Source organism: Culex quinquefasciatus, chromosome 2 (genome assembly GCF_015732765.1).
Source record: "Culex quinquefasciatus strain JHB chromosome 2, VPISU_Cqui_1.0_pri_paternal, whole genome shotgun sequence".
Classification (NCBI taxonomy): Eukaryota; Metazoa; Arthropoda; class Insecta; order Diptera; family Culicidae; genus Culex; species Culex quinquefasciatus.
Window position 1 is genome coordinate 116,614,227 of NC_051862.1, and position 12,967 is coordinate 116,627,193.

General features: G+C 40.3%; 3 protein-coding genes and 1 long non-coding RNA gene across 6 annotated transcripts in view; 1 reads left to right on the top strand and 3 right to left on the bottom strand.

Moving 5' to 3' along the window:
- Positions 1–3,202: 3,202 nt before the first annotated feature.
- Positions 3,203–4,180, top strand: LOC6048640 (60S ribosomal protein L12). The gene is made up of 3 exons (XM_001865496.2): positions 3,203–3,364; positions 3,551–3,624; positions 3,701–4,180. Exons 1-3 carry the CDS (start codon positions 3,328–3,330, stop codon positions 4,085–4,087), a joined length of 498 nt encoding a protein of 165 aa, XP_001865531.1. The 5' UTR covers positions 3,203–3,327; the 3' UTR covers positions 4,088–4,180.
- Positions 4,181–4,946: 766 nt separating this feature from the next.
- Positions 4,947–5,829, bottom strand: LOC6048634 (DNA-directed RNA polymerases I, II, and III subunit RPABC1). Its single transcript, XM_001865495.2, has 2 exons — positions 5,541–5,829; positions 4,947–5,483 (listed from the first exon to the last, which is right to left on the bottom strand). The coding sequence occupies exons 1-2, from the start codon at positions 5,684–5,686 to the stop codon at positions 4,997–4,999; spliced, it is 633 nt and encodes a 210-aa protein (XP_001865530.1). The 5' UTR covers positions 5,687–5,829; the 3' UTR covers positions 4,947–4,996.
- A 2,308-nt stretch (positions 5,830–8,137) lies between these two features.
- On the bottom strand, positions 8,138–9,171 carry LOC119767462. The gene is made up of 3 exons (XR_005277529.1): positions 8,792–9,171; positions 8,437–8,724; positions 8,138–8,347 (listed from the first exon to the last, which is right to left on the bottom strand). It is a non-coding gene; the product is annotated as an uncharacterized LOC119767462 (long non-coding RNA).
- A 1,040-nt stretch (positions 9,172–10,211) lies between these two features.
- LOC6048638 overlaps positions 10,212–12,967 on the bottom strand; it is a 57,545-nt gene continuing 54,789 nt past the window's right edge. For all 3 annotated transcript variants that reach the window (XM_038256122.1, XM_038256123.1, XM_038256124.1), the window contains 4 exons: positions 12,678–12,962; positions 12,337–12,611; positions 12,169–12,271; positions 10,212–12,103 (listed from right to left, as the gene is read on the bottom strand). In XM_038256122.1, the coding sequence (XP_038112050.1) occupies positions 11,917–12,103; positions 12,169–12,271; positions 12,337–12,611; positions 12,678–12,962 (850 nt within the window). In that variant the 3' untranslated portion in view covers positions 10,212–11,916. The remainder of the gene's footprint in view (positions 12,104–12,168; positions 12,272–12,336; positions 12,612–12,677; positions 12,963–12,967) is intronic.

Consider the following 12,967-nt stretch of genomic DNA (forward strand, 5'->3'; position numbering starts at 1 on the left):
GCATGAAATTTAAAACCGAGTAAAATACCGTTCTATAATAACAATACTCAAATTCAGAAAACAAATCTTGGCCTTCGATTGCCACAACAAAAGCAAATCTATCATCATATTCAAAATAATACCTGGTTTTCAATTACCACAATATCAATCAAAACTCGTATCTTACTCGAAACAAAATATTGGTTTTCATTTATCGCTAAAATAAGCAAATTTGTCATCTTATCATAACAAAACATTGGTCTTTAATTCCCTCATCAACAATCAAATCTTTCAATCAAAATTAAACCTGTAAATTTTGTCATTTGTGATTTTATTGGACTTTGCATCAAGTCATTGCCACAACAAGCATATCTTTCATTAAATTTAAAACAAAACTAACAAGAAGCAAATATTTATCTTATTCAAAAATAAACATTGGTCTTCAATTACCAAAGTAACCAGCATCCAATCCAAAATAAAAAATAAAAATAATTATCATGATCATCAATAATAACAACAATCCATAACAATCAAATATTGCATCAAATTCAAAACATTGGTCGTCAATTATAATAACAACAATAAAATTCAAACAACAAATTTGATTTCAATTACCAAAACAATAACTAAATTAAAAACATATTATCTACCTTCAATCGCAAACTAATCCTCCATTTAATTCATAAAGAATTATTGATTTTCAATTTCCACAATCTTGTCAAATCTTTTGTCAAATTATAAACAAAATATTGATTTTCATCAATCACAAAAATAAGAAGAAAAAAAATTGAAGTCTAATTCGTAACAAAACATTGGAGTTCAATTTCCACAACAACGATTAAACATTGCATCAAATTAAAAACAAAACATTGGTCGTCATTCAAAACAACAACAATCAAATCTAAAGCAAAAATATGATTGTACAAAAACAATCAAATCTTGAGCAAATTATTTGCCTTCAAATTCCTGCATAAACTTAGAATAAAACATTGGTTTTCAATTATCACAACGAAAAGCCAAACTTACTACTTCAAAACAAAACATTCGTTCCCAATATCACAACAACAAGCAAATCATTCATTAAATTCAAGACCGTCAATTATCGCAGATAGTTGTATGCCTTTTTTCAATTTCAAATAACAAGTTCAAGCAAAAATCTACCTGTTTCAAAACACAGGCACAACAACAAAGCGAAATTTGGACCTGCTTCCTGGCAGGTAAACAAAACTGTTGGATTTCACAACACAACAATTCAAGCAAAACAAATGATCTTTCATGAATCAAAAAGGTTCGACTTACCGGACTGTGCCATTGTCGTGATCGGGGACTTTCTTTTATAATAAAAACACAGATATTTTGCAATCAACAAACAACACGTCTTATTCCACAGAAATTAACCACAAAACTGATTTGACAATCTTCATTCTCTCTTTCGCTGGCCGCGCGCATCTCGTTGTTTACTCGCTCGTTGTTCTCTCTCGCAGCTCGCTAGCGCGCTCTCGCACTCAATCCACGATTAGTTATTGTGAAGGCAGACAAAAATAAAAATACGAGCGCAACCTGTCAAAGCCTGTTGCGCCACAGGCTGATGTACACGCTTACGACAAACTACTCAATTTTTGTATGGCGCAACAGATTTTTTGCGGAACAGAAGAGATGCGCACTTCGGTTTGGTGGTGCGCGGATAATAACAAGGCAATATTCATGAAGGTGCGCACTTTTTGTTGCGCTCTTAACTCTTATTTATGAATTATATCAATCTTATAATAAATACTCATTTAATAATTTATTACATATTCAATCCTGCAACCCATAATCCCTACAGTGGCCAATGGTGTTAGAAATGACAGCTTCCATGTATTTGAATATGGGAGCTCAGGAAAACTCAATTTTTAAGCAATAAAATGATTATTTATGATAAGAGTATTGATTGATTAGGTGCACAAAATGTGTCTAGAATATTATTAAAATAAAAACTGTTCGAAAAATTTGCAATCGAGATAAGTACACCATTCGATTCAGTAGGAATTTTGGGCACCAAAAATATATAGTTTTCATATGTTAAGTATTTTATTTTTAAAGAAAATTAACAAAAAGTATGAAAATCGAGACATTTAGTATGGGAGCTGTCAAATCTCTCACCATCAAAAAGCAGCGTTGAGCTTTCGCTGGATTTGTCTATTGGCAATATGGCGTCGTTTGTTTACCAACATGAGATTGTGTGTGAACGAACCAAAAAATATCATTATTTGTAAAATTTTCTATAACCGTTCTGTACTAATTTTGAAGTCATACATAATGAATAAAATTTCGTTAAATTTCCTGGAACAGAAAAAAATATATGATTTTTTTGGATTTAAACCGCTTTCATCGTGATTCTAAGCAAGATTACCAAGATTACGCAACAAATCATTGTGTCTTTAGTTTATCTTTAGTTTCCAACCCGGTTTGCTTTAGATTGTTGTTTAAATTTTGAAATTTAGCATAAATTAAAATAAGTTGCAAAATTTCCAACTTCAGCCTTGTGCAACAATTTCCATTTCACCCATGCGGGAAACCGATAATAGAGCTATCTAAGCCCGATCTCACACACACTAGCACACCATTTGTTTTGCTGGCTGGTACAAAATTTAACCTCACTTTTTTTCGTGTACGTACACGCAATCCAGGTTTTTAAGCGAAGATGGCGTTCGAATGGTGAACGCCCGAATTTTCAAAATCGCGCAGTAGCACCAACATTAGAAAAAAATGTGGCTGTCATGCCATGGCACACTTGCTCCGTAATGTTGGTACCACTGCGTGATTTTGACATTTCGGGCGTTTACCATTCGAACGCCATCTTCGCTCAAAAACCTCGATACATGCGCACGTAGATAACTCTATGGGGTAATTCATGCGTTCCAAACTGTCAAAATTCCAAAACGTCACGCGAATCTTCGGTTCGCCGCTTTTGTTCCTGTATCGAGAAATTAAAAGTGAGAGTGTGTGCAACATGGAGTTAAACTTTCTGTGAAGTTGCTGTGAAGATTACCATGGCACTTTGAAAAGTTTAACTCCATGTTGCACGCACACACTCTCACTTTTATTTTCTCGATGACGTTTCGAGGCGAGGCCCTGATCGCAACGCATGACGCGTTCACTCTGTTCTGTCCTTCTGGCTGTTTTGCGGATCGGCCGTCTCGTGGCGCTGCAAAATTATTGCTGTCTCTTTTTGTATCTGGATCCGCTCAACTGTCAACAAGAAAGAGATAGAAATCTCTCTTTCCGGCAACTTTGCCATTTGTGTGAACACACATTTGTAAACTTGCTAGCAGTTTTTCTTGAAAAACTCGTCCAAAATCCTCCAAGATGCCGCCAAAGTTCGACCCCACTGAAATTAAGCACGGTACGTTTGTATGCAGTTGAAAATTCCGGTGAATTTCGATGGATTCTGTGTTAATTTGAGCTTTAAACTTGTGACTTGCGATTTGTGATGTTTTGTGATGTGCTCGTCCACGGTGGTGGATTTGGTGGTTGCTTGGGTCTGTGACAAGTTGTACTAAATAATGTCGTTTTCTCCGTTTAATTCCAGTCTACCTGAGATGTGTCGGCGGAGAAGTCGGTGCCACCTCCTCCCTGGCCCCCAAGATCGGTCCCCTCGGTCTGGTGAGTATTTGTTTACTTCTTGACTTGCCGGTTAGAACATCCGGAACTGATTGGAGGTTTTGCTTCTCTATTTTAGTCCCCGAAGAAGATCGGTGACGACATTGCCAAGGCCACCGGAGACTGGAAGGGTCTGAAGATTACCGTGTGCCTGACCATCCAGAACCGACAGGCCGCGATCTCGGTTGTGCCGTCGGCCGCTTCGCTCATCGTGAAAGCCCTGAAGGAACCGCCGCGGGACCGCAAGAAGGTCAAGAACATCAAGCACAACGGCAACATCACCTTCGACGAAGTGATTAGCATCGCTCGTGTGATGCGACCGCGCTCGATGGCCCGCGAGCTGTCCGGAACGTGCAAGGAAGTGCTCGGAACTGCCCACAGCGTTGGATGCACCATCGATGGCCGTGCCCCGCACGACGTCATCGACGACATCAACAGCGGAGCGATCGAGTGCCCCGCGGAATAAGCAGCAGGGTGGAATGGAATTTTGGTTTAAGTGCGCCGTGCGAGAGAGAGAGCTGAGAAGGTTCAATAAAAAAAGCTATCCTTAAACGAAGTACTTCCGATGTGGTTTGTGTTTTGGTGATATTGTCCAGGGATGTGAAGTGAAGGTGCGGCGGAAAAAGTCTAACTTTATTTTAATGTTTTGCCTTTTGAATGTTTTTGAATAACTCTTGAGGCCATTTCAGAAACAATCAAAAGCAATGTTTGAAAACTTGGTTTATTGAAGCTTGTAAAATGAAACTCCTGAGATTGTTGGATAAGCAAAGCTGAGTGAATTCAGCTCTATCAAAATTATCTTTTGATTCAGCAACCCTTCCCACGTATAACTTTTCATTCCAGATTGCGGACCAACTCTTTATCCGAAAAGCTACTTTGAATTTTATTCTTCTTGCATGATTTGGAAGCTCATATTTACGTTGATTTATGCTCGGCTTCCAAGGATTTTCGATTTAAACAGCTTGTCCTTGTTGTCTCGGAATTGCCCTTTGAAAATGTTGTTCCATATTCTTAAACACCTTAAAATATAAATTTATGTTCATGTGGTTAAAAGACTGGCCTTAAGAATTGCATATTTTTAAAAATATTAACAAATAATAACGGAAAATTTTGCATCGAACACGTTACTGTTATCAAGCTGGTTAATTATTAGTTAGTTTTGCAAAAAAGAGATATGTCATAAAGAGTTGATTATCTTCTACACAACTTGAAATAATGGAGAAAACCTAAATCTTTTGTAGGATCTTTTAATCAGTTGACATTTGCTCATTTAAACCTAATTCTGTATGGTTGTGATAAAATAAGATCATTGCTAAAGACCAACATTTCACATTTTCAGCCCGCTTCACGTTTTATTTGCCTTTTACTCTAACTCTTAACACACTAATCGGTAGGAAATGTACCGTCCTGCCGTTTCCGAGGGTCGGATGATTTTCACCACCTGGCCACGCTTCAGTCCAAAGTATCGCGCCACCGGATCTCCCGCCTGGATCCGCATCAGCATGTTCTCCTTGAGCTTGTATCGCGCCAGCAGCTCCTGCTTCTCCTCCGGCGTCATCACGACGTGTTCCGGCACCAGCTCGTGCTCGGTTATGTTGATCAGCAGCTCCGACTCGAGGAACTGCTCCAGGATGTACTTCGGGGCCATGTCCACGAGCGATTGCTTGGCTGACGGGGTCATACCGGCCTGGACCACCACGATGGCCCGGTGGATGTTTTCCTCCTGCATACGGGTGCAGTACGTCTTTATGGTTTTGATGCCGATTTTCGGTTCGTCCGGGAAGAAGACAAACATCTGGTCCGTCGGATCGTCGTTGTGCGCCACCAGCACAATAAGATCGGACCGAGCAGGACGCTTTTCACTGCAAATTAAAGAGCATTAACGACATTGTCCTTCGTGGGAATTCCTGCGAGCATACCTCGGTTTGTCCCCAAACTGCTCCTTGAACTGTTCCAACGTCTGGTCCAATTCATCCTGCGTCACGAGATAACCTCGATCGTGGCTGAGCTGCATCACGGTTTTGCGGATTCGCCACAGCTTGTAGGTCTCCGCGTCATCATCCATCGTTGTTCTGGTTGGCTTATGTTTACGTTACGAACGGAAAATTGGGAAAAGAAATCGAATTTCCTCTGATATTTTACGGAAAATGACGCCGCGTTGATCTCGGAACAACAATTTTTAAAATGTGATGCTTTTTTCGATTGACAGCTGTGCACGCTTATTTGAAAAGGCTCGTTTCGATTAGATTTCATGCGGTTGTAATGGATGACCCAAACAATGAGTAGTACCTGCTGTTGCAAAATTGAATTCATTCGTGCATAGATTTAAATAAAGACATCACAATGCATCATGCAGTGACTAAATCTGCATGGATATTTTCTTTCGCCAAGGGATCGAGACCAAAACGCGTGTTCGAGCTTGACAGAGTCAGCTCGAAGAAAATTGGAGCCTAACATTTCAAAAGGGCACAAAACTTTTGTAAACAATAGTCAGGGTTGCGAATGAGCGAGCGCTCACGGAAGGCTTGCTCGCTCCAGCTGGAGCGTGAGTTTTTATCAGGTAGCTCGTGCTCGCTCACGCTCACCGGAGCGTTTTGCGCTCACGTGAGCTAGTGAGCCAAAGTAGGTAGTTGTTTTTTTCTGTTGAAGCATCTGCCTGTTTGAAACGAAGTTTCCAGAACTATCCCAGCACAGGCAGCAAAAACAAATAAGAAAGTGGTCGAACAAACAAAAGTAAGCAATGAAATGGATTGGGTCAGTGAACGGAAATATACGTTCTATTTAAAATCGAGACATTTTTGAACAAGGAACAAAAAACTAAATTCATAATGTAAACCTTCATTGACGTGAAGAGATGCACTGTTTGTTCACAAATCAAATCCATATTGGACCATATTGTATTGCTGCTATGTACAATTTTTTTTGTCAATTTATGTATATTTTATTTTAAAATATTGACAATTTATGTAAATTTTTCATTAGGTTTGGTTGCGGAAGTGTTGAACAAAATCCTTTTTCTGAAAGAAGAGCCACCCTATACGTGGTGAAAAATATTGTCAATTTATTTGATTTGAGTCAAAAGGGTTATTTAAACCCTTAGCAATTTTGAGGCTTATATTTAAAAATAGAACTGTTTCTAAAATGTTACCCTATTTTCTAAAATGTTTGCCAAATAAAGACTAACCTTTTAAAAATGATCCGCCGTTTCTAATCACTGAATCGCTGAAAGATTTAATAATCGGAAAAAACGTTTTTTAATGGTAGCTTATTCTGACCCGAAATTTGGAAATGTAGTCAAAACACTGATTAGGTACATAAAACAGTTTAATGTTATATTTTAATCAACCAAGCATTTAACATTGAATCGAACTTACCAAAGCATTGATCTTCTTGAATCAATTAATTGTTTTGTAAGTTTTTCTAAGGTTTACAGGCCCTTTTATTTAGGCGTCTATACCCCTCCCCGCACCACTCTGCTACAATAAGGCCTTTAAATTCTGAAATATTTATAAATTTAACTGTATGCCTAAAAGATGATTTGCCCATAGCGAATCCAACATTTTATTTAAAACATGGTTGATGAAAATAAGCTATTCCAATTCATTTATCATAACATTTGTTCACAAAGTCATAATTCCACAGCCCTACTGCACCTTAAGCAAAAAATCCATAAAGAATTGAAAAAAAAACTTTTTAAAAAGCGTTAAATGATTAGCGACACGTCCAAAATGAGCGCTCCGTGAGCGAAATATGAGCGCGAGCGCGAGCGTGGAGCAAACGCGAGCTGAAAAAATCGGAGCAAACGTGAGCGCGGGCAAACGTGAGCTAGCTCGCGCAGCGCTCCTCCTCACGAATGAGCGAAAAGTGAGCGCTCACGAGCGCGTGAGCGCGTGAGGAACGCAACACTGACAATAGTGTATCTCTTTCACTTAAATGACAGTTTGCGTATGGTGTGAGAGGGATACACTCTTGTTTACAAAAGTTTTGTGCCCTAATGAAATGGAAAGCACGAATTATGAAGTGGTTTTGGCAGCCCTGCGATTGCTGCAATGACATACACTGAAAATACGCCACACTCAAAATCAGAATAACCCTTAAAAGGGTACTTTCTATCCTTTTTTCAAGTTTACCCGTCGTCACCCTTTTGAAAGGGTACGAGGGCGAAACCCTTCGAAAGGGTACTGGCCCAGTACCCTTTGAAAGGATACTTGTCATGGAGCGGCGCGCTCACTAGCGACATCTATGAGTCAATCAGATTTTGATGAACCAGTGGCGCCATCTGTTGGATTTTTAATAAGTAGTGTTAAAAATGCAGTTTATTTGAATAAAGGTTAAATTTAATTTATTTATTTAAAGAAACAATTAGTCAACAGTAATATTAGATACTACTAGATGCCGTCCACCTCGAAACCTCCGGTGGCGGTCAGATCCGACTTGTCCTCCAGAAGGTGGACACCTCGCCGATCACGGGTGTAGTAGTCACACACGCGGTAAGTTTTTCTCGCGGGCTGTTCCGATCACGATGTTCGTGCAGTCCATCGCGTTGAAGTCGTGCCGCGGGATCCACGTCCACGTGTGTTGGTGGTTTTTGGTTTGGGTTTGGCCGTGATTTCGGCTATTGGTTCCGACTCAGATGACTTCTTTCCGGTTCCGGTTTGGAAGACACCTCGGGCCTAGAATGCGGCTCTGGTTCGACCGATGGTTCCGAAGCAGGTGCTTTCCGGTTCTATGGACAAAGGAGGCCGGAAGTTAGTGGTTAAAACCAAATGTTACATAAATCAACGCGACACACACACACAAGCATTCATGTCTTACCTAGTTCCGTAGCGGGCTCCGGTTTGGTCGGTGGCTCTGGTTCTGCGCTCGTTTCCGGTTCGGTTTCTGCCCCTGGTTCTGCAGGTCCTGTTTCGCTATCTCTAGCAGCGCCAATCAACGGAAGTTTTTTTTTGCACTCGGCCGTTAGACGTCGTGGTCGCCAACCGAGTCTAACTCAGGACGTTCCGTTTGCTTTGAAGATCACCTCGATTTTCGCGTATTTCTCCAAGATGCGTCTTCTATAAAGCCGTGACAACCGGGGGCAACCTTGCGTGCAACGCAATTCATCTGCAGAAAGGAAACACCCAAAAAGTTAATCCGGAACTCCCGGCAATCTAAATAAAAAAAATCTCACCATCAGATAAGATCATCTGTTGGATCGGATACGAAGACGACTCGGTACCGGGAAACTAGTTGCAGCGCATGGTCCACCGGAGTGGCCAAAATCTTCAGGAACAACTCTAAAAGTTTAGGAAAAACTTGGAAAAACATTAAAAACACGCACCACGCACGAGCACGATCCAAAACGTCAAACAGATTTAAGTACCGAATTTAGAAACCAGGGCGGCGCTAGTGGTACTTGTTGCAAAGAGAGTTACCCTTTTGAAAGGGTATTGCCAGTGAGGTGAATCGAACGGATAGTTTTAACCCTTTTAAAAGGATAAAATGTACCCTTTTGCAAAGGGTAAACCTCGAGTACCGTTTAAAAGGATACTTTTAACCCTTTCAACCGGTAACTTTAATTTTGAGTGCACACTTTTTATTCAAGTGCCCAAACACTTGAATGATTAAATAAAGCCACATCATAGATCTAATGGAGCATTTCCATTCGAGCAGTTTTTGCTTTTTTCTACAATGTATTTCTTATGGAACGAACTGTCAAAAACTGCTCGACTGCGGGTGTTCCATTAGTTTGTATTTCAACATCAATCCAAACCACTATCAAATTCGAGTGTTTGGGCGATTGACTTTTTGGTATTCTTTGACAGGTTATTTTCATTCGGGTGGCTCAAGCTTTTCAAGTGTTTTGCTCATGAATTTGCCCCACTGTCTTGAACTATTCAAAGTAATGAGGAAAACACTTGAAAATGGTCTTAAGATCCACCCAAAACAGGCACTATTCAAAGTCAACGAGTGTTTCACTCGTTTTACTGATTGATTTTAGCGAGGCTACAACCAGTAGCACAAAAAACTCTCCCGTTTTCAAATGGCCGGCCGGCGCAGTGTTAGCGAGCAGAAGTGAGCGTGTCAAGGCCCTCTACAACCATGGCTTTCTACCTAAGGTACTCGCGATATACAGCCTTGCTCTCTTGTATACGCACTTGGCAAGGAACCGGTCAAGAAAAAATTAAATGGGCAGAAGCAGTAAGCAAGAGAAGGTGAAGAAAATCCCCAAGAAATCGTTCCCTCTCTTTTGTTCTGCTGTTCGTTAAGCCATTTCTTGACCCCTTTTCTTGGAAGGTGCACATTGGCCCTAAAAAAGAATATTTTTGGTGTAAAATTGTTGCGATATTTTCCAATGCCTTCAAAATGTCAGAGACAATACATCTGGAGTTTTTTTTTTTTTGTTTTGAAAAGGTACAATAAACCGAATTTTCAGTTTTTACTTTTTGGCTGTTTTTTTAAAACCCCTGACTCAAGGCGGTTTCAAAAACTGAAACATCCAAAAAGCAAAAAACTGGAAATTTGGTTTATTGGACCTTTTCATAAAAAAAAACTCCAGACATGTTGTGAGGTTGTGATATTACGCTCGGGTAAGTAATCAACGAGACCGATAATTTTAGTGATACTTTTATTTTATTGTAATATGTAAGTTACTTCTTTGACGACTTTTCTTTTATTTCACTTTTTTTATTAACTTTTACAATACCTGAGATAAACTTACATCCCAACAGAAAAACGAAAGTGAAGGTGAGAGATACGAGAGAGTACTGAAATCATATATTTAAATAAAAACGTAATCGTTTTTAAAGCAATAGTACACAGGTAAGGTCAGAGTAAAGTTGGTATGCATTTCGGTTTTTCTTTTGTTGCTGCTTTGAAGATTGTTTCAAGTTTTCCTCTTGTGTCATTCTCTCTGTTGCAGTATTCTTATTTGGCTTTGTAAGTTTCCTTTAGTGTTACGCTCACTGTGCAATCAGTGTGTGCTATTTTGGAGTATATCAACTGATAGTTTTTTGCGGGTTTCTTTCTTGTCTCCTTGATTAGTTATGTTTCCTATTATATTATAATATTTTTTATTGTGTTATCATTTAGTTTATAATCGTTATCAGTTGTGTTTGATTAGTTTGTTTGTTTTGGCAGTAAATATTTGTTTTGCATTTTATGTTCGCGCGTAAGGTGAAATATGCAGCGGCTCCAGGCAGAACTCTTCTCGCCAGCATAGAACAATTTCTCAACAGGTTTGCGTGTGTGTTTTTATAATATTTGTTTTGTTTTTTTTTTCTACTAGGCTGCTATCTCTTGCATGCAGGTATTTATGTTTTAATTACCGACGCTATTTTGCTTGTTTAATCAAATAGGAATTCTGCTCGCGATATTTTGTTTAACTTTATCGGTACTGAGCTCTGCGCAGACTGATTCAAAACTTATGCTATAAATTTTACTAAGTATAAATTTAAATAGATGAGGTATTCAACTAAACTGGTGAAATTATACTAAGGATTAGTCTGTCATTCAATCGAACTGAAATCTAAGTCAATCGTGTTTGTTCGGCACAGATATGGTGGCACAAGTTTTACTGTTTTTTTTTTTGAATTGGGAACGAAAAGATACTTGAAACGCAATTCGTGTACCCTGCAGCTGCGCGGCAATCGGCTCAAATTTCGGTAATTATTCGCTAAACAAATGAATCAGTTCTTCTGCCCACTTTTCGACTCGAATTCAAAGCAAGATGCTCGAAGATCATGCGCATCTTTTTTTAAATTTATTTTGTAAGCTATTTATCTCGATATTAATTTCCTATATATTAATTAGATAAATTAGATTCCATTATTTTATTTTATTAAAAATGGAAGTCATGTTCTAAGCTTATTTGTCTACTCTACAAGTCACTATCATAGTATTGATTTACACCGTGAGGCAATTCTCACTTTTCCGCCAAAATAAAACCTTCGCCTGTTCAACTGAAAATGCGTTAACGAGTGTTGCACGTCGAGAGAATTTTGCTACGCAAATAATCATCACTCAAAGGTGGTGAACCAAAGGTTGTATAACAATCAGGTATTTGTCAAGAAAGAATAATATTGAAACGATTAACAAATAAACGTGAATAAACAAAGTTGGAAGAACGTCTTTACGAATTGTAATACTGCTTTTCATTTCCTAAACGAAATCAAAGATCGGAAATAATAATAAAAAAACTAAGCCCATTTCAACTGAAATGAATACCTACTTGCATTATAATTTGTTATTCTAGCTATGAATAGTTTCAAAAGTGTCTTCTTCATTCTTTTGTTTTAGCAGTCGAAGTCATTGTCATTAGACAAACTGGAACCGCTGGCGCACCTGGCGCACCAGCTTCTTTTTGCCCTTGTACGCGATGGTAATGTTCTCGATCAGGCGCGAAAAGTGGGCCGGACCGTCCCGGGCCAGCATGAACGTGTCCCGCGCCTTGCTAAGAAAGTCGATAAAGTCGCTGTAGTGGCGCGGCGAAATGTGCGAAAGTCTGGAACAGGGGGTGAGAAAACGTTTAGTACAGTTGGCACCCCACGCTGAAACGCGCGATCTTACCTGGAGTGGGTTGTGTTGACGTAGGCAGAGACAGCGGCCTCAAGCAGTTGATTCAGCGGTTCGCGATCGTAGCTCAGCTTCATACACTGGCGCATGTTGTTGCCTATGAGAAAAAAAAAATGATTTTAAATATAAAATCACGACAATTCTCCACGACCAATCACGTACCTCTGCCATGGGCGTTAAAGCTGTGCATGCCGTGCGTCGGAACGCTACAGCGGCGCAGAATGTCCGACAGCACGGTGGCACACTGGACGTTCTTGATCACCAGCGGAATCATCTTGGACAGTTCGGCCTTGCCGAGCGAGTGCGACAGCGCACAGGCCCAGTGGATGTCGTTGATGGCCGGATGGGTGTCCTGGTTGTACTGCAGCTGGACGTTCTTCATGGCGAGCATCGCCAGGTTGTACGCCCGCGACGGGTAGCCTCGGTGTTCCATGTATCTGTGGGAGCAAACAACATACGGTAAGATCCGCGTGACGCCAACTCCCTCCTCGGGCAAAACTTACCGTGCGATCGTAAACAGCTGACTCGAAGTCATGATATGTGTCGCGGCGTCAATCACAATGTGGTACGCCGTCTCGAAGGCCATCGCGTCGTTTTCGCACAGCGTGAGCGCATTCAACGCGCAGTTGGGCGGATCCTTGGTGGCGCACTGCAGGGCCAGCGTTCGCGCACAGTTCGACAGCTCGTCCTGCTGGCGGAAGTTCAGATTCAGGCGCATGATCGTCGAGTGTGACATGATGGTGGTCGCGACCGGACCGGTGGCCTCCGTTGGCGTGAAGAGGTGGTACCTGCG

What these genes read in the sequence shown, in the direction of transcription:
- LOC6048640 (XM_001865496.2), top strand. Translation starts at nt 3,328, where the DNA reads ATGCCGCCAAAGTTCGACCCCACTGAAATTAAGCACG. An exon ending in CCCCACTGAAATTAAGCACG is followed by an intron (nt 3,365 to 3,550) that starts GTACGTTTGTAT and finishes GTTTAATTCCAG; the next exon opens with TCTACCTGAGATGTGTCGGC. An exon ending in AGATCGGTCCCCTCGGTCTG is followed by an intron (nt 3,625 to 3,700) that starts GTGAGTATTTGT and finishes TCTCTATTTTAG; the next exon opens with TCCCCGAAGAAGATCGGTGA.
- LOC6048634 (XM_001865495.2), bottom strand. Translation starts at nt 5,686, where the DNA reads ATGGATGATGACGCGGAGACCTACAAGCTGTGGCGAATCCGCAAAACC. An exon ending in CAGTTTGGGGACAAACCGAG is followed by an intron (nt 5,484 to 5,540) that starts GTATGCTCGCAG and finishes TTTAATTTGCAG; the next exon opens with TGAAAAGCGTCCTGCTCGGT.